The sequence below is a fragment of the Poecile atricapillus genome, chromosome 16 (assembly GCF_030490865.1).
Source record: "Poecile atricapillus isolate bPoeAtr1 chromosome 16, bPoeAtr1.hap1, whole genome shotgun sequence".
Classification (NCBI taxonomy): domain Eukaryota; kingdom Metazoa; phylum Chordata; class Aves; order Passeriformes; family Paridae; genus Poecile; species Poecile atricapillus.
Window position 1 is genome coordinate 2,783,945 of NC_081264.1, and position 17,532 is coordinate 2,801,476.

At 44.8% G+C, this 17,532-nt stretch overlaps 3 protein-coding genes across 5 annotated transcripts; 2 read left to right on the forward strand and 1 right to left on the reverse strand.

Annotated features, from left to right (window-relative positions):
- Nucleotides 1–688: 688 nt before the first annotated feature.
- DENR (density regulated re-initiation and release factor) lies at nt 689–7,394 on the reverse strand. Of its 3 annotated transcripts, XM_058851504.1 has the most exons (9): nt 7,057–7,143; nt 6,478–6,548; nt 6,013–6,127; nt 5,256–5,275; nt 5,055–5,139; nt 4,346–4,435; nt 2,229–2,345; nt 1,631–1,770; nt 689–982 (listed from the first exon to the last, which is right to left on the reverse strand). In XM_058851504.1, exons 2-9 carry the CDS (start codon nt 6,505–6,507, stop codon nt 938–940), a joined length of 642 nt encoding a protein of 213 aa, XP_058707487.1. In that variant the 5' UTR covers nt 6,508–6,548; nt 7,057–7,143; the 3' UTR covers nt 689–937. The 3 variants fall into 3 exon arrangements, with proteins under 3 accessions (XP_058707487.1, XP_058707486.1, XP_058707488.1); XM_058851503.1 differs by lacking the exons at nt 6,478–6,548; nt 7,057–7,143 and adding an exon at nt 7,280–7,394; XM_058851505.1 differs by lacking the exon at nt 6,478–6,548 and having other exon boundaries at nt 7,057–7,264.
- A 7-nt stretch (nt 7,395–7,401) lies between these two features.
- Nucleotides 7,402–11,388, forward strand: GPN3 (GPN-loop GTPase 3). The gene is made up of 8 exons (XM_058851502.1): nt 7,402–7,538; nt 7,616–7,724; nt 8,433–8,600; nt 9,017–9,141; nt 9,788–9,903; nt 10,198–10,294; nt 10,621–10,749; nt 11,143–11,388. Exons 1-8 carry the CDS (start codon nt 7,491–7,493, stop codon nt 11,203–11,205), a joined length of 855 nt encoding a protein of 284 aa, XP_058707485.1. The 5' UTR covers nt 7,402–7,490; the 3' UTR covers nt 11,206–11,388.
- Nucleotides 11,389–11,707: 319 nt separating this feature from the next.
- ARPC3 (actin related protein 2/3 complex subunit 3) lies at nt 11,708–16,890 on the forward strand. The gene is made up of 8 exons (XM_058851765.1): nt 11,708–11,773; nt 11,976–12,230; nt 13,293–13,392; nt 14,385–14,461; nt 14,727–14,795; nt 15,069–15,195; nt 15,502–15,596; nt 16,364–16,890. Exons 1-8 carry the CDS (start codon nt 11,708–11,710, stop codon nt 16,424–16,426), a joined length of 852 nt encoding a protein of 283 aa, XP_058707748.1. The 3' UTR covers nt 16,427–16,890.
- The last annotated feature ends 642 nt before the right edge of the window (nt 16,891–17,532 follow it).

Sequence of the window (17,532 nt, forward strand, 5' to 3'; positions counted from 1 at the left end):
GAAATCACTGAAAAAAGCAACTTTACAGGAAGAGCACAGAGCATCTGACACATCAACCCCTTGGCTTTCAGCTCACCGAGGCTCTGCAGTGACAGGAGCAGGTCACTTCCAGGACTCTGCCACCAGGGAGCATTTATTGTTATTAAATGGAACAGTGAAATAAAAATCATCAAATCGATGCTCGAGGCTGTTTGTGGGAGTACAAATAGCAGACCTGACACCCCACCCCACCTGCTGACATGGCCTGTGGAACAGTGCTATTAATTTGTGTTCATTACTACCATTCTTGAATGAGCAGCAATAAAGCCATTACAATTGCCTCACCTAGAAGCCCAGCAGGATTAGGAGATCTTTGGAATTAGGAAAATAGAATAAATTTCTAAGTCATATTCACATATTTCTCAGTGTTTCCACTTAATAACATAATTCAGTTAGCAGGGATGTAGAATGACCACTTCAGGATTCATGGTTCCATTGCTAACAAACGTTTAGAATGTTTGTTCCATTCTGATTTCTAAAATTCTCTGCAGGTAAATGAGAGGTAAAAGTGCTAACATCAGCCACATGCCTTATTCATTTAAGATCAGCAGAAAGGACAGCAGATGAAACACAAACTTTTAATGCTTTAAATTCTTATTTTCCTTTAAGATAGCTAGAGGAAAGTAGATGTAAAAAACTTCAGAAACTATTTAGTGAGGAACAGTAATTTTATTTAAATCTACTTCATGCGTAAGCATGGTAGAACCCCAATTTAACTTTGGCAAATATCACAAAAAAAAACCCAAAACAAAAAAAAACCCAGCAGCCTATACAGAACAGTGAGAATGCCAAGGATACGGGTTCTCCACAGTTTCACTGCAGAGCAAATGGATTTAGAAGCCTCACTTTTGCTCTATCACTTATAACCATATAATTAAATAAAGGTAGTCTTCCACTATCACTTCTTGACTTCTCCAAGATCTTCAATGCTGTCATCATCCACCTAGGGAGAAAAAGCCAAAACACAGCAAATTAAGTATTTAATTTGTACATGCCTCCCTCAGTGTGCACCCCTGCAAACGTAGTGAAGAGTGGGAGAAGCGAGCAGCACCATTCCAGATCCCCAGCTGTAAATCCTGTGTGAGTGACATGTGCTAACAGGACACAGCTGAGCCTGCAGGGCTGGGAATAAAGACAGGCCTATGGAGTTAAACCAAAAGAATTCCACTTGGGAAATGCCAGGACAAGGGAGAGTCAGAGAAAGCCCTTGCAATTACAGCACTCAGCCTTAAATTTCAGTCCAACCCACACTAGCTGATCTCTTCTGAAGCACAAATGTGTGGGGCTTGGGGCTTCTTTGCTTGTTTTAATTTTGCAATATTTTAAGAGGTGCTGAAAAACAGGATGGCAATGTAAGAATACATAGACACTCACTGTTAAGAAATGGTCACAAAGAAGCCACAGATATTTGACAGCTGGATTTATTCTGACATGCCTTCCCCTCTGCAGGGTGGGAATGCAACAACTGCTCTTTTATTTTTGTGCACCAATCCGTGCTGCCAAAGATGAAACCCTTTTCCAAAACCATTGGAAAGTCACAGGCTAGTGTGGAAAAGTGTGTGTCCTCCTGACAGAAAGAAGGGTTTATTACCTCAGGCCACTTCTCCTGGATTACATCAATAATGTCATCTGTAAAGTCCCCTTGAATGATGATTTCATCTTCTCCTGTTACTGAGGCACCGCAGGAAAATTTCTGAGCAAAAAACCTTTGTGCTTCCTTAAGATCGATTTCTGCCAAGGGGAAAATGGACAATTTAAGAAGAGTTGTTGTCAGAAAGATACTTTTTCAAGATTAAAGCCAAAATCTTGTTTTGATTTGAAAAAGTAGTGGCACTTTTCAGTTGAAGCTTTTCTAGAGTTTCCATTGAAAGCCAAGTCTGTTGTTTACACCCAAAACATCTGACTCTACAGATCTACAAATGATTCAAGGGTAGAAATTGCTGAATGTCCTCTACATGTTCTGTTTCAAAAAACCTGTAGCCCTCTTTGAAAAATCATGGCAATAAAAGCACCTTAATAATTTATCCCTGTGGGAAGTCAGTGTACCTTTGACATGCTTTAGAAGTGCTAAAAGCACCTTGGGACTTTCATCTCACTGCTGGAAGCAGATTCCCCAGTGGAACACAACCAGAAGAAATATCATGAGGTTAAAGGCAGGCACATCCAATACCAGGAAAACCCAAACTCACCAAATGTGGCCAGGCCACACACTCTGGTGACGTATTTTTTCTTTGCTCTGGGAATTTTAGCTATTGTAACTTTCTGTGGTACAGTCTTCTTCTTCTGTTTTATCTGACCTCTTCCACCTTTAAAGCAGAGCATAAGGTTACATGAATAATTAAATTGTGTCATAGTTCATCAAAGGAAAAAGCATACAAGATTTTGTACCTATAAACAAAGAAACTTGTTACCTCCCCAACACTGCTGGTAAAATGTATTTTGCACATTGTCTGAGGTTTACTATCATTTAAGAAAGATGTCATCAAAGTCCAGTATTATGGGAAATAACAATATATACATGTCAAATGTGCATTCAAGCACGAGTTGCACAGTAGACCTGCACTACAACCAGCAAAAAAAGGGCTTTTCCCCACACTTTACCATCACTGTGTTTGCTCTACATTTACATCATTCTTTAGGCATAGTCCTAGAAATAAATTTTTGATATTTTCCACAACTCTTTTAACATCCTCAGTGTTTGTGTCCTGGGCAAAGCAAGCTGTTCATGCCCATTTCCTGAGGCCACAAGGTCTTGCTTTCCTCAGGCTGCTGAGTTAAAGAGCAGATCAAGTTCTGGACACCTGTGCATGACCCCCCAGTGAACCAGACAGGGATATGTGAGCCAGCAGCAAACCCCAGAGCTCTGACAGCAGCCAGCCACAGCAGCCCAATTCCACATCATTTAACACCACCTTTCCACTGCCTGCTCCTAGGGCCAGCCTGTGGGAACACTCCCCGTGTCAGGCATTGCTGAGTTGGAGTAAAGCATGCAAAAGATACATTCCACTCATTAGGATTCTTCAAGCCAGATTAAGATCTCGGCTAATTTCATGTACAGTCCTCCAGTTATTCCAGGGTAACCAAAGTTTCATGTTTCTGAGCCTTCTCAGTATGAAAATCTAAAGAATTTGTGACAAGTAAACCAATCCCTGTGACTGTTTTTGTTTCTAACATGCAGCACTTTCAGTTCTTTTTTATTATAAATTGGTGTCTGATACTCATGTCTGATAATTTTAAGACAGTAAATTTCTGCCTTAAATTTTCTTCAGTGAGTTTCTGCAGTGTTTTAGGAAGTTTATGCCAGTTTTCCTTCACACTCTTACACCATCCTACTTAACACTATACTGTAAATTTTCATGAAACTTTAGATTCTAGGAGAAAAACACTAAATATTTTAAACACTATTATTTTAGAACCAAAAACCAGACTGAAAACTAATCACATCACCCCTCAAAACAAATTAATGTTGAAATAAATGTCCTGAAATCTCTGGGAAAAGCATCCAAGTTACAGAACATGAATTACTGTTGTCACTAGTCATTGCCTGCTGAGAAGGTAAATTAAACTGGTTACCAAGATACCAGGAATAAAGCAAAAATATATGTGGCATAAAATATGAATCTTACTGGGTATTAACCATAATTTCTGGAGCGTTGCACACAACTGACACTGCACAAGTAAATGCATATTAACAGCTCCAGCACTCTGATTTATGGTGGAAAATATGTTAATTGATTCAGCAGAAAGAGCTCCAACGATCAAAGATAAAAGTGTGTTTAAATTGTTCCACATAAATTTGTATCTTCCAAAGTTGGGTTTTGAAAATGTTTTTCACTCATATTGCTGGGAAGAGACACAGCTGCTAATGGAGACACAAGTAATAGATTTAAAAGCATAAAACCAAACCCTATTCCGTGAATTCAGAGTAGTGGAAGGAGTAAAGGCAAAAGCAGAGTTATGAGGCATTAACAGAGGGAAGCAGCCTTTGTTCCACTCTGCAAGCAGCCCATAAAGTGCTGCTCAACAGGGCAGAGCATTCCGGGAGAAACGCCAGCTGATTTCAGGTCCGGAGGAATCGCTCCCTGAACGTGCCAGCGGTGACAGGAACAATGGGGCACAGGATGCAGGTCACCTTTCCCTGCCTGTCCCTCCTCTCCAACATTTCCATTGGCACAGAACACAAGGAGGAAGATATTCCCTATGTTCTGTGCAGAGCTAACCACCAAAAGGCAAGGAATTTGTGCTGAGAAAGGGATGCCCCAAACAGTTTTTAAATCAGTACCACAATCATCTATTTAGACCTTGCCTCTCTTTTGCTTCTTCTTCTCCTCTTCTTCTCCTCCTCCCACATTTCCTTGGCCTTCTCCAACCCCAGCTTCCTGTTTAGGTGAATTTTCTTAAATGCGGCAGAAAGGAGAGAGGGGAAAAAAATCCCAAAATCAGTGGTCAAACATCCACAGCCTCAAAGGAACATAAAGTAAGGTACAGTGATGTTTTGCTAAATCAGTAAACTATGCTGAGGTGCATCAGCCTTTTGACTGATGCATGTTACATCTTCATTACAGTATTTATGCACATTAGACTTCAGAAAAGCCTCAGCTCAAAGCTACAGTGACAATTTCAATAAAGGCTCTTGCACAGAGAGACAGAAATTAATGATAATGTTAATATTGAAATTCCAAGTGCAAACAAGTAAGTTCCCCATAATTAATGACTTTTCCTCCAGCCATCCACTATAGACTGGACAGACATAAAATCCAATAAACTAACTCTGATGGGAAACAAGTGCATGGATGACTATTTATGGCAGGAACCATAAAAAAGCCCAAATATTATTAATGAAACTACACAATGATTATGTAGCATTTTCTGACATTGTTAAACCTATCTCACAGGATCCAAAGCATTAACTTTCACATGATACAGCAGGAAAAGGAAAGAGATAAGAACTGGGCATGCTATTTCTAAATATGTCCAAGGACATATATCAGTTAGAAAATAGAAAAGACTCTTACCTACTGTAAGTTTTGCAAACTCATCTGGAAAATTCTTTTCTAACCATTGTCTGCATTTAGTGACATCAGGCATGTATTCACAGTACTGGAGAAAAGCCATATGAATGTTGTTAGTGGAGGAATGACAAAATACATCTCAGATACACCAAAACAGGGCATAATAGCACACAAGGAAATTTGGACAACAAAAAACTAACTCACCTCTGTTGGCAATGAACAGACTGGAGAAAGAAGGGGGGAAAGAAAGAACAGATTACAAAAGGAATTTTTTACTTTTCACCTTTTTACTTACAGGGTTAGTAATTAAATTCCAAATGGTGATTTAAACTCAGGGATGAGTTCTTATATAACTTCTGGTTATAACCACAAACTGACTCAAAAACATTTCTTTGTTGTTGCCACTCTACATTTTAATTCCTCTCTCATTAGACCTGTGCTCACACGCTCCTCATTAGGATAAAACCATCACAGCAAGAGCTGCCAGGGAAGGGGAGCAGATGCCCAAGGTTGGGGAAAGCTACAGAACAAAACACCACTTCTACCTGAGGCAAAAGAGACACTGAACAAAGTACCAGGTGGTTTGGTCAGCTTTCCTTTCTCCAAGAGCTCCAATTTCCCAAAGAGGGGACACCCAAACCAACCGTGCAGACTTTGACACACAATAGGGCTGTTTCCTACTGCCCTGCAAATATATTCCAGCCTGAAGCAAAATGACATTCCTATCTAAAAACACACCTGTCAAGATTATCCACTTCCTTTTAAATTTCAGCCACATATCTACAAATGGAACGAGTAAAGAATACTTCTAAACACAGTATAGCAATTTAATGTATTCCATTTCTTGCTATCATACTAATGCTCAGAGGCTTTTTTTCTGTGCTGATGGCTTTAGTGGCTTCCTGCAGGAAGAGATGTGTGCTCCCACTCCTTTCCCACCCAGGAAGCTCCCAGGACTTGCCTCCACAGTAGAGGACCCGCAGGGGGTAATCGGCGTCTGACCTGGCACCGCTCCTGCCGTCCCCTCTGCAGTCAGGGACCACCGGCTCAGCCACATCTGTGGCCATGTCACAAGCCTGGAGGTCACAGGGTGAGAGAATCAGGACCCAAGGGCTGGGTTTAAGTCAGTCACATCCCTCCCAGCTCAACAAGAATGCCAGAGGAAAAAGGTGCGAGTGTCAAAAGAGCGTGAGAGATCATGGAGAAGAAAATGGGAGTCAAAAATAATGAAAACATGGGGAAAACTGCTACAAAGGACACCAAGCAGTACTGGAACTCTAGCACATAAGGAGAAAGAAGCCAAAGTGCCACAAAATGAAGAAAGACCTTTCAGAAACCTGCATGGAATCACAGAACACACTGGGTTAAGGACATTGTGAAGTATCGTGATAAATCAGTGGCACACGAACGGTGGGGGCACAGGTACCTCTCGCATATTAGCAAAGGAAAGGGTCATTTAAATCAGTGCCTGAAGAATCACAGTCTGATCCAGGAACACTGGGGAAAAAAACAAAAACCAGAGCATAAAAAAAGGAAAGCAAACTCAAGCCACTAATGGATTTAATAGTGGTTTACACACACACGTTTTCAAGCAAAGGACTTAGAAGACAGGAGTCAACAAGGAAAGAGTCTGGAACACACAAGAAATCCCCCAGGACGATGGGAACAAACAGGATATGTGTGAGGGAGCTTGGGATGTTGCAGAAGCTATGCTGAGCAGTGAGGAATGCTGAGAGAAAATTCCAGAGGTGGTGGGTTGAAGGTAGGGAGACAAGGACAGGCGGTAGCCGGGCACAGTGCGGGTGAGGATGTTGAGGTGATCATGAAGACCCCAAATAGACTCGGGGGGGGTTGCTGGGCGGTCAGGAGGAAAAGGCGAGGGTGTGCCGAGGGAAGGGCGCTGGGACACCAGGCACGGGGGAATCACGGACACGGGGGGAGCTGGGGGGTTTGTGGAGGCAGAGCTGAGGGGATGGGGGGAGCCGAGGGGACGCGGTTCGGGTACCTGAGGAAGGGCGGGCTCGCAGGGCGGGGCGGTGCCGGGGCTGACGGAAAGGAGGGCGCCGGGAGGATGCTCGGTACAAGCACCGGGGGGGGATCGCTGCGAGGGGCGGCAGCGCCGCGGCTCCGGAGGAGAGGGAGCGGGCGGGTGTGAGAGCCGCCAGGCAGGAGCTGAGCGGAGCGGGGCGGGGGGACGCGGGGGGACCCGGGGGCGGTGTCGGTGTTACCGGAGGCCCCTCGGGCCGCGGCGGGTCCCGGTCCCTCACCGCGCGCGCACGTGCGCCCGCCCCAGCGCCGCCGTCTCGCGAGAGGGGCGTGCACGGTTTGACCCCGCCGGCTCGCCGTACCGCGGCGGGCAGGACCACGCGCTGAGCCGTCACGGGTTCAGCCGAACTACGGCGAGCCGCAGCGGCCACTTCCCGCCGGGCCGCCGCAGCCATGCCCCGGTACGCGCAACTGGTGATGGGCCCGGCGGGCAGCGGGAAGGTGAGCGGGGAAACGGCGGGGAACGAGGGGCGGCGGGAGCCTCCAGACGGCTCCTGACGGCCGTGTGTGCCTTGCAGAGCACGTACTGCTCCACCATGGTGCAGCACTGCGAGGCGCTGGGCCGCGCCGTGCAGGTGGTGAACTTGGACCCGGCGGCCGAGCTCTTCAGCTACCCCGTCATGGCAGGTGAGCGGCGGCCCCGGACAGCCCCGGGCACCGCCGGGCTCCAACCGCACCGTGGGTGTGCTACCGGACAGGTTCTATTGCCCTAAAACGGAGCCCGTGCAGCGGTAGGGGAAGATGTCGGAAAATCGTTTGAAGAAAATAGTGTGTGATCCTTATATCAGTGAATAATTCCAGTCCGGTACCAAGTAGTGCTTAGTGGCTGTGTCAGGGATTAATGCAGTACCGGGATAGCTCCCTGAATCACTGGCTGTTTGCTTAATCCCTGTATTTACCTTCAAAAGTGATTCATATGCACTGGCAGATGCCTCAGTTTTGAGAGCAACGACTGTGTTCGTGTCTAAACAAAGATGATAAAAAAAGTGCATCTTGACCTGGCCACATAGCTGAGATGCTCTCAGGAGAAGAGATCCATTACAAGATCCAGGACCATAAGAGGAAGATCTGGGGAATGAGATGTTTCCCAATCACCAGGAACCCTCAAAAGACAACCCCTCAGATAAGTCTGGGGAAGTATTTAGCATATATTAATTCGGGAAATTAAGGAATTTGTGTAGGTTCCATGAGCATAACCTGTTTTGTTTGGCTGCTGGCTGTGCCTGGGAGATCCCCCTGCAGCCGGCACTGCTGTAAAGTCGTGTTGGTTTTCTCAGCTGCCAAACTGCCTGCAGAGTTCATTTCCTGCCTTTGGTGACGTTTGTGTTGTCGCAGACATCCGCGAGCTGATAGAAGTGGACGATGTCATGGAAGATGAGTCCTTGAGGTTTGGCCCCAATGGTGGCTTGGTGTTTTGCATGGAATACTTTGCCAATAACTTCAGCTGGCTGGAGGAGAGCCTCGGGCACGTGGAGGATGACTATGTTTTGTTCGATTGCCCAGGTAAACACACGCCAATGTTTTGGTATCGTTCTTCATAAGCATTGGAAAGTTTGCAAATTGGAAAATTTGGTTGTAGGTGGTGGTGATAATTCCCATTTTGTTGAGCTGTTGATTGTTGTCAGAGTCACTTTCAGGTGTCTCAGGAATGAACTCGGTCCTGGGCTGATGTGGGTGACTGCACAGATGTTTGGTAGAATCATGAGCTGTGGCAACTGCAAACTAACACTAACTGAAGACCAAAGGAGGAAAAAACCCCTTTTATTTATTTTCCACTTCACCCAAACACAGCCAGAGCTGCCTGAAAAGAGGGTGCTTTCCTTATCAGTTTTTATTTAAATGCAATTCCCATGTCTGAACTGTGGAGTGTTCCTGTTTGCTTCACATTCCTACCTGTTAATATCCTGAGTGTATCCCAGGTCAGATCGAACTCTACACACACCTGCCAGTGATGAAACAGTTGGTGGAGCAGCTGCAGCAGTGGGAATTCCGTGTCTGTGGAGTTTTCCTTGTGGATTCTCAGTTTATGGTGGAATCTTTCAAGGTATCCATTTGAAATCTGTTGCTAAAGTTCATTTTTACAAAGAACGACAAGTCTGAGCCACGAGGTTTGCCCAGAGGAAAAATTGCTAAGTCCAGGGAGATCTGGTTGCTGTCATCAGCTGCCTCAGACACAGGACAGCAGCAAGAACAATCCCAGATGGATGTAAAGACACTGTGAGAGTGGTCAGACTGGGACAGGCACAGAGGGGATGAGCAGTGAGTGTTCATGGAGTCAAAGCTTGACTGGGCAAACCCCAGAGCAGCCTGGTCTGACCTGGCAGTGCCCCTGTTTGAGCAGCTGTAGGAGCCAGACAACCTCCAGCAGTCCCTTCCAACCTAAATTCTTCTCCACAAAAGCTTCCTTAGATCCCAAGAACAAGCAGGTCACTTTCCCCATTAGCAGTAACTATGCCAAGAAGGGTTTGGCTTTTCTTAATGTCCTTTTCAGTGGCAGATCCATATTTGAGGTTCCAAAAATTGAGAGGGTACTTGGAACCTCCTTTTTCCAACAGAGAGAATGATTCCTCATATGGCTTTGTGCCCATGTTCCATATATTCACTACCAGATTTGGCCTGTGGTTGAGTGTCCTGTGTGTTTGTGTTGTGTTTTTCTGTACTTTAATACATTATTTTTCATCCTCTTCAAGTTTATTTCTGGAGTCCTGGCAGCTCTCAGTGCAATGATATCTTTGGAGATTCCACAGATTAATGTCATGACCAAAATGGATTTGCTGAGCAAGAAAGCCAAGAAGGAAATAGAAAAGTAAGCTCCAAAAAATTATTTACTCTGTAGTATAATATACTGAGGCAAAATTCACTGAAAGTTCAGTCTAATATTTCCCACAATTAAAACATACTCTTTTGGAATGGGAGAAGATGGATTTTGTTTATTTCAAACAATAGTCCTTAAACACCTGGGTAGGATGCTTAGTTTAGTCAGAGTCGATAGCTCCATGTTTGTACTGATCTCTGGATTTTCTGTAAATAATTATCTTGGATCTTTTGTGTCATTCTGAATGACAGACTTCCAGTGCTGATGATGACTTTGTTTCTCCAGGTACTTGGATCCAGATATGTATTCTATGATTGAAGATTCTACAAATATATTGAAAAGTAAAAGGTTTAAAAAACTGACCAAATCTATATGTGGATTGGTAGGTATATTGCTTTTGAGCTGGTACCCTAAAATTCACTATCACTTTTTGCCTCTTTTAACTCAGTTTTTTTATTTTTTCAGATTAGCATGAGATTCTTGATGATACTGATATGATACTCTTGGTATCTGGATTATAGCAAATACATTTTCTTTGAATTCTTTTCTGTTGGCAGTTTTGGGAATTGGCTATTGCAACTGTATAGAACTGCAGAATGGTATTTTAGAGGTTCAGACAAGTGTGGTTTAAGGAAGTGACTTAGAGTGCTGTGGTTGAGAATGAACTTTCTGCATTTCCCTACCAACATCCTTTGAATCCTTCCACAGATTGATGATTATGGTATGGTTCGATTCCTGCCTTTGGATCGCTCTGATGAGGAAAGTATAAACATCGTTCTGCAGCACATAGACTTCACCATTCAGTATGGAGAAGATCTGGAATTTAAAGAACCAAAGGTAAAAGATTGTTGGTGAGAAGATGAAAAATTAGAAAGTATCCATAATATGAGTTGTAATATAAATATGTTCTTTGCTTTGCTAATGAATTATTGTCTAAGTACTGTTCAAAATAAGCCATATTTAGTCTTTCAGTGACAATGCTTCTATCATCTTCATTTAGTTATAAAAGTGAAATTATTTAACATCATCTTGCATATCCAGATTGCTCAAATGGTTGTTTAAAAGTATTGCTTTGGTTTTCAAAATTAACAGAGTTTAAACTTTCAAATGTCAGAAAGGACCGCTGAGATCACTAAGATTTTTTTCCTGTATGACTGTTCAAAGTCCCCTGATGATTCCTGTGTTCAACCCAGTACAGCTTACATTTTCTGTTTGTTTTTTTTTTGACAGGAGTGTGAAGAAGATAAATCTGCTATTGTGGATGAATACTTTCAAGATCGTGTGGATGAGTAAAAACATGTTCAAACTGGGAAGAAAAATACTTCACTTTTGGTAAAAAATAAAAACTAAAAAAAAAAACCCTGAACTTCTACACAAACACACTTGATGTTTTATCTGTAAAATAACTAATATTTATAGTGGAAAGTGAGTTACATGACCGTGTAACTACTTTAATAAACAATTTTTTTATTATTATGCTTGTGTGTGTTTTAACATTCATAGACCAGTGTTTGTACATACAAAAAAGCAGAGCCAGAACTGGGCAAGAGGTTCAACAGACCAACATGTCCTGCATATCTAGAGGTAAAGGGCTCAGAAAAATCTCTATGTGGCAGGTCTTGATCTGGCTGAATTAAACCATTCAAAAATTGGGGAACTACTGTGCTTTAATTCACCTCCAGACTGCCATTGGGACGAGCCGTGATTAGGGTGTGTTGAAAGGAAAAACCCCAGCCCTGCAGTTGCGTTATTGTGACTCACCTTCCAAACCTCTCCATTTTTGTTTCCCTGACTCATGCCGGGAGTCAGCTACCAGGGGATAAATTCAGCAACGCTGGGTCACAGGGAAGGTAATGGCTTGGTAGCAATTGGAGTGTGCACCTTAAAATATTCTGTTCCTCTGAACACAACACGTTTGGACACCTTCCTTACACGAAGTGCCCCGTGCCGCTGGGCTGTGCTGGAAACGCACAGGAGAGAAAACCAGCTGCGAGCGAAGGATCCCGGAACCCCTTCCCCGCTGCCTCCCGGGGTCCCCTCCGGTACCGGCAGTGCCCTGGTAGAGCGGTGCTCCCCCTGGCCCTTTCCCCGTCCGGGCAGTGCCCGGGCACAGCGATGCCTCCCGGGATCCCCTCCCGGTGCGCTGCCTCCGGGGCGGTGCACGGCTCCCGCTTCCCCTCCTCGCACCGCCTCTGCCGCTGCCTCATTTCCTGCAGCGTAGGCGGAGGAGGAAGCTCTGTGTCCGCTTTGCCGCCCGGTTCGCCCCGCTCCCCTCCCGCCCGGCCCCGCCGAGCCGCCTCCTGCCCTTCGAGATGCCGGTGAGCGGCTCCGCGGCCGGCGCTGCGCGGCCCCTGCGGCGGCAGCGCGGGCAGGAGGGCGCGGGGCGGCGGGGCCGGGCCGGGGCGGCGGCCGCGATCCCGGGCCGGGAAAGGGGCTCTGCTGCGGGGTCTGACCGCGGGCACTGCGGGGAAAAAGAGGGGCTGTAGCTGCGGGGAGCGCTGCTGAGAGCGGGGAATGGCTCTAAATGGGAGGCTGCTGCAAGGCCAGCGCCCTCCTCTTCCTCTTCCTCTTCCCCCTGCCGGGGATCCACCCGCAGCCGGGAGGGTGCGAGCCCTGGCAGCAGCGGGGGAGAGGGAGGTCACAGCAGGGCTTTGCTCTGGCTTTGTTCACACCACCGTCCCCTCAGTGAAATAAACTGCTTTTTACGCCCAGCCTCCTCCAGTCACATCCTCCTCTGCCCCCCACAAAAGGTGGGTTGTGAGATGAGGGATTCCCGGTGGCCTGGCACAGCACCCAGGAGACGTTTGGGAAGTGCATAAAACTAAACTCATCTGTTTAAAATTGGTTTTCCAGGAAGAATTTGTTAAATGCATAAATCTGGTTTATTTTTCACTTAAATTTCAGTTTTGTTGCATTTTTAAAACTGCATTAATCCTGGCTTTATTTCTAATTATCCAGTATTAATAGCCAGACATGGAAATAAATTACATATTTTTTAATGACCAACTAACTTCCAGTGCAATGCCCCAAAACTCAGGCAGGTGAGGGGGGCTGTCACCCCTTGGTGCTGGCAGGATGGGGCCAGGCAGCCTGGGAATGAACTGTGCCTGCAGAGCAATAGCAGTGGATTTTATCCCATCTCCCACCACTGCCACTGCAAGTGATGGCAGTGATGATGCTTTCCTGGCGTTCACCAGAATGGCACCAAGACCTGGACCTAAATAGAAAACAGCAATTGTTTGTGCAAGGAAAAAATGCTGGAAGCATCATAATGAATGAGACTGTGACTCCTGTTTGATGAAGACAGGGGGGGACACGTGATTTGGATATGGAAATGTCTATTTTCAGTAGGATCAATAACCAGCTCTCCCTGCCTCTAGGCTTACCACTCCACTTTAATGGACTCAGACACCAAGCTAATTGGGAACATGGCACTGTTACCCATCAGAAGCCAGTTCAAAGGCCCAGCACCTCGAGAAAGTAAGTTTATAATAATCTCTGAATCACTAGATATAGCTCATCATCTCAGGGGTTGCTCTAAGCCAGCCCCAGCAAGAGTGCTGAGAGTCACCAGTGGGAAATGGAAGGCTTTGCAGTTTAGAGAGGTGGAAAGTTTTCAACTACTTCAGTCGTGCAAATCGTAGAAAATAATTGTGCAGAGATAATTGTGCACAGATAATTGTGCTCCGTGTTCTGCTGAATTAATATTTTCAGTAATCCAAGCCTGTGTTTGCTGTTCTGGTGCTTCCCCCGGTGTCTCCCTGTGCTCCTGGGCAGGGTTTTGAGGGGGCTGTGCTGGTGTGAGGCCTCTGTGTCAGAGGAAGTGAGGTTTAGCTACAGAGAACTCGCGCTTTGGGCTGCGGCTGGCGACGCTCGGCTGCTCTGGGTGACAGCAGCACTTCAGGGTGTGGGGCTTCAAGAACTGAAATAAAATTCCAGGCACCACAACAGGGCCCTCAGGCAGCCAGGTACAGATTCCCCTACAACACATGAACTCCCCAGGCGTGACATTCCCCGGAATGGGTTCGAAAAGGGAAATGTAAAGGAAATGTTTCTGGATGTAAGCAGTCTTGGATGGTAGCAAAAGTCAGATTGTCACTGTGTTCTGCTCCCCTCCTTTATTTGAAGAGGATAATGGAATCTGAGTGATTGTGCTGGTGTGCTTTCTCCAAAAACATTTTTTCCAATCATTTCATGATGTTAAAACTCTGATGAGTTACTCAAAAGTGGTAGAAAAGTGGGGAACTGCTGAATTGCTGCTGTTTTGTCACAGGGGAAGGAGAAGGGAGAAGCTTAAATATTACATACAGTCTGAATTCGTGGTGTTTCAGAAGTTTTCTGTTATGTGGTGCTAACTTCTGCTTTTTGTAAATACCATGGTTTTGCTTTTGCAATAATCCTTATGTATTTCAGTGAGTTATGACAAATGTAGTGTAAGTGCATTACTTAACTCTGTATCTCTTTTTTATTAGCTAAGGACACAGATATTATAGATGAAGCCATCTACTACTTCAAAGCTAATGTTTTCTTCAAAAATTATGAAATTAAGGTAATTTTTTGAGATACTGAGCATATTCTAGTTCTTTGGAGAGCTGGTGCTGTGAATATAAATTTATTTTCAGGGAAGTAATTCTAGAAGATCACAAAAACTCCCCTTCCACTTAATCTTTAAAGCTGGGTAAATGTCATGAATTGCAATTCTCTCTCTCTCATGGGGAAACTATAGCCCAAAATGGTTTGAATTCATTCCTGTTTAAGAATTTATCAGTTCCACAAAGTCCTGTAATCTAAGAGTTCCTGCTCTTGTTCTGCAGAATGAGGCTGACAGAACCCTCATCTATGTGACCCTCTACATTTCTGAGTGCCTGAAAAAGCTGCAAAAGGTAAGAAAACCGAATTTCTGTGCAAGTGGGAAACAGTCTGTTCTGAGGATTGTTCTAAGGAAAGGATTTACTGATATTCTCCTTCCAGGGGAACAAATAATCCTGTTCACCCCATTCCCAGTTGTCAGAACCTCAAATACTCCAAGGCTGTGGATGTGCTGTTTTGATCTTCTTGATGAGTTTTGATGTTCCAGATTTGTAAAATATTTGGGTCTAATGCTCTGTCAGCTTTTGTTCATAACTGCTAACCCATTGTTTGCCTGGTTCTTCCAGTGTAACTCCAAAGGCCAGGGAGAGAAGGAAATGTACACACTAGGAATCACTAACTTCCCAATCCCAGGGGAGCCAGGCTTTCCACTTAACGCCATTTACGCCAAACCTGCCAACAAGCAGGAGGAAGGTAAGGCTGACCTAGGGCCTCACACTTTATTAACTGCACTTTTGTGGCTGCAGTTAGAAAAATTACTGTTAAAACTAAATGTTCTAAATCTGCAGTCTGCCTTCTGAAGGCAGCACAAGCTGGATTTTCTGACCTTGAGGATTCCCCTGGTTCCATAAACTGGGAAAATCAACTCAGCCAGCGGGGAGTCCCTGCAGATGTGAAACTCTCTCTCTGCTTTAAGCAGTGATGTCTGATGCCTCCCTGTTAAATCCAGTTTGAGTTGGTGCTGCCCAGTTTACCCTGGTTTTGCTGTGCTGCTTTCAGAGGTGATGAGAGCCTACCTGCAGCAGCTGAGGCAAGAAACCGGCCTTCGCCTTTGTGACAAAGTGTTTGATCCTCAGAGTGACAAGCCAAGCAAGGTCAGAGTTCAGTGCCACCACCACAGAATTAATGAGAGGTTGGGGGTGTTTTTTCAGCCACGTGTGGAGAGAACTGAGATGATGGGGTGAGGGTCAGGGGTGGGTAACTCCAGCCAAGCCTGTCTGATTTTACAGTGAAATAGCAGCTGCAAGTTATCAATAAATTTAATCTAATGTGATATGACAGTGAATGCCAGTTTGGGTTACTTTCAAAAGCAGGGAAGTAATAAGAGGTGTCTGGTTCAGCTCTTCAAAGCACTGCACATCTGCTCTTGGCTGAGGTTGCAAATGGAGCTCACAAGCACGAGAGGTGCTGTTTCACTTCCCAGGCAGCTCTGATTTGAGAGCTGCTTTGAAGTCGATTGTTTTGCCTCATATCCAGATTGAAAAAATCGCTAATCAATGAATGAGTCACCTCCTGAGTGTTCACATGTTTCATGTGCAAATGTGACTGCATTTGATGTCAAAATTACTTAGGCTAATTTAGTTTCAAAGGCATTGCTTCCTGATGCATCCCTCATTAGTGACTGTATTGGGATAAAATATAATAAAAGTAAAATAAGAGAAAGTAGAATTTTTCATTTTAATTCAAAGTCCTGTAATATGAACTCATTGTGCCCATTCCTATTGTCTTGTTCACCTCAATTCCAGTAGAAACTATGTGTAAGTTGGGAGGCTTAATATTTGTTGTGTGTCAGAGATTGAATACTTTAAAGTCAATGGAAACCACTTCTGCAGATTTTCTGACTCTCTGCTTCCTTCTGCAGTGGTGGATCTGCTTTGTGAAGAGGCAGTTCATGAACAAGAGTCTCTCAGGCCCTGGGCAGTGAAGCAAAGTGGCAACAACTTTAAACATTTCCACAACAAGATGTTCAAGTCTTTTGCCTTTGTTTTGGATACATTTTGTACCAAGGAAGAATGAAGTGGTTATGAAGTAAAAAAAAAAAAAAAAAAAGAAAAGAAAAAAACCAAACCTGTCAATGAGTGATTAGAGGGAGGGAGAGAGAGCAAAAAGTTAAGTTGTGTAAGCAAATATTATTAAGCTGGTGCTTAATAAGTGATTTCTAACGTGCTGTTTCAGATGCAAGCTGCTTTGTAATCGTGGCTACAGCATTTAAAACAGGGCTTGTATTTAAGAGAAGAAATGGGCTTGGTTGTGGGGCAGGGGAGCTGTGTCATTGCTCTGCTGGCTGGAGTCTGGGTGTCGTGTGTCCAGGGAAAACAGACCTCTCACGCTGTGTTGTCCAGTGCAGTGATTTTTACCTTGTTTTCAATAAAATTAGCTTGTAATTAACGTGGTAACTACTGTGTGTCTTATGGACAGCCTTCAAAGAAATCTATGAGGTTTTGTTTTGGTTGTTTGGGGTGACCTAACTGTGGCCTTCCAGGACTTGAAGGGAGCTAACAAGAGCCTGCAGTGCCAGGACAAGGGGGAATGGCTTCACCCTGACAGAGTTCAGATTGGAATCTGGGGAAAAATCTTCCCTGTCAGGGAGGTGAGGCCCTGGCACAGGGTGCCCAGAGAAGCTGTGGCTGCCCCTGGATCCCTGGAACTATTAAAGTCCAGGCTGGAAGGGGCTTAGAGCACCCTGGGATAGTGGAAGTTGTCTCTGCCCATGCGTGGAACGAGATGATTTTTAAGGTCCCTTCCAACCCAAAGCATTCTGTGGTTCCATGATTACTGTGTAATTTAATCACTAGGAAGTGAATCATTCTCACTGAAAACTGGGATTAATACAGGGCCTGCAGTTTGCAGACATTTACCTGCTTATTGAACAGTTCATCTCCGCAGAGCTGTGCTCCCAAAATGCCTTTACAGGGTAACAGAGGCAGATCCCACACAGCTGGGTCTGTGGCTGCCCTCGTGATGGCACAAACACTCACAAACTGGTAAAAAAGCGGCTCTTCTCATGATTTCTGGAAAAACACAAATCCA

Bases quoted from the DNA above. Each gene is read 5' to 3' on its own strand.
- DENR (XM_058851504.1), bottom strand. From the start codon at position 6,507: ATGACCCTTTCCTTTGCTAATATGCGAGAG. The intron at 4,436-5,054 runs GTAAGAGTCTTT...GCCGCATTTAAG, and splicing joins GTTTGCAAAACTTACAGTAG to AAAATTCACCTAAACAGGAA. The intron at 1,771-2,228 runs GTGAGTTTGGGT...TCCCCTTGGCAG, and splicing joins GTGTGGCCTGGCCACATTTG to AAATCGATCTTAAGGAAGCA.
- GPN3 (XM_058851502.1), top strand. From the start codon at position 7,491: ATGCCCCGGTACGCGCAACTGGTGATGGGCCCGGCGGGCAGCGGGAAG. The intron at 7,725-8,432 runs GTGAGCGGCGGC...GTGTTGTCGCAG, and splicing joins CAGCTACCCCGTCATGGCAG to ACATCCGCGAGCTGATAGAA. The intron at 10,295-10,620 runs GTAGGTATATTG...ATCCTTCCACAG, and splicing joins CCAAATCTATATGTGGATTG to ATTGATGATTATGGTATGGT.
- ARPC3 (XM_058851765.1), top strand. From the start codon at position 11,708: ATGCCGGGAGTCAGCTACCAGGGGATAAATTCAGCAACGCTGGGTCAC. The intron at 12,231-13,292 runs GTGAGCGGCTCC...CCCTGCCTCTAG, and splicing joins TCCTGCCCTTCGAGATGCCG to GCTTACCACTCCACTTTAAT. The intron at 15,196-15,501 runs GTAAGGCTGACC...TGCTGCTTTCAG, and splicing joins TGCCAACAAGCAGGAGGAAG to AGGTGATGAGAGCCTACCTG.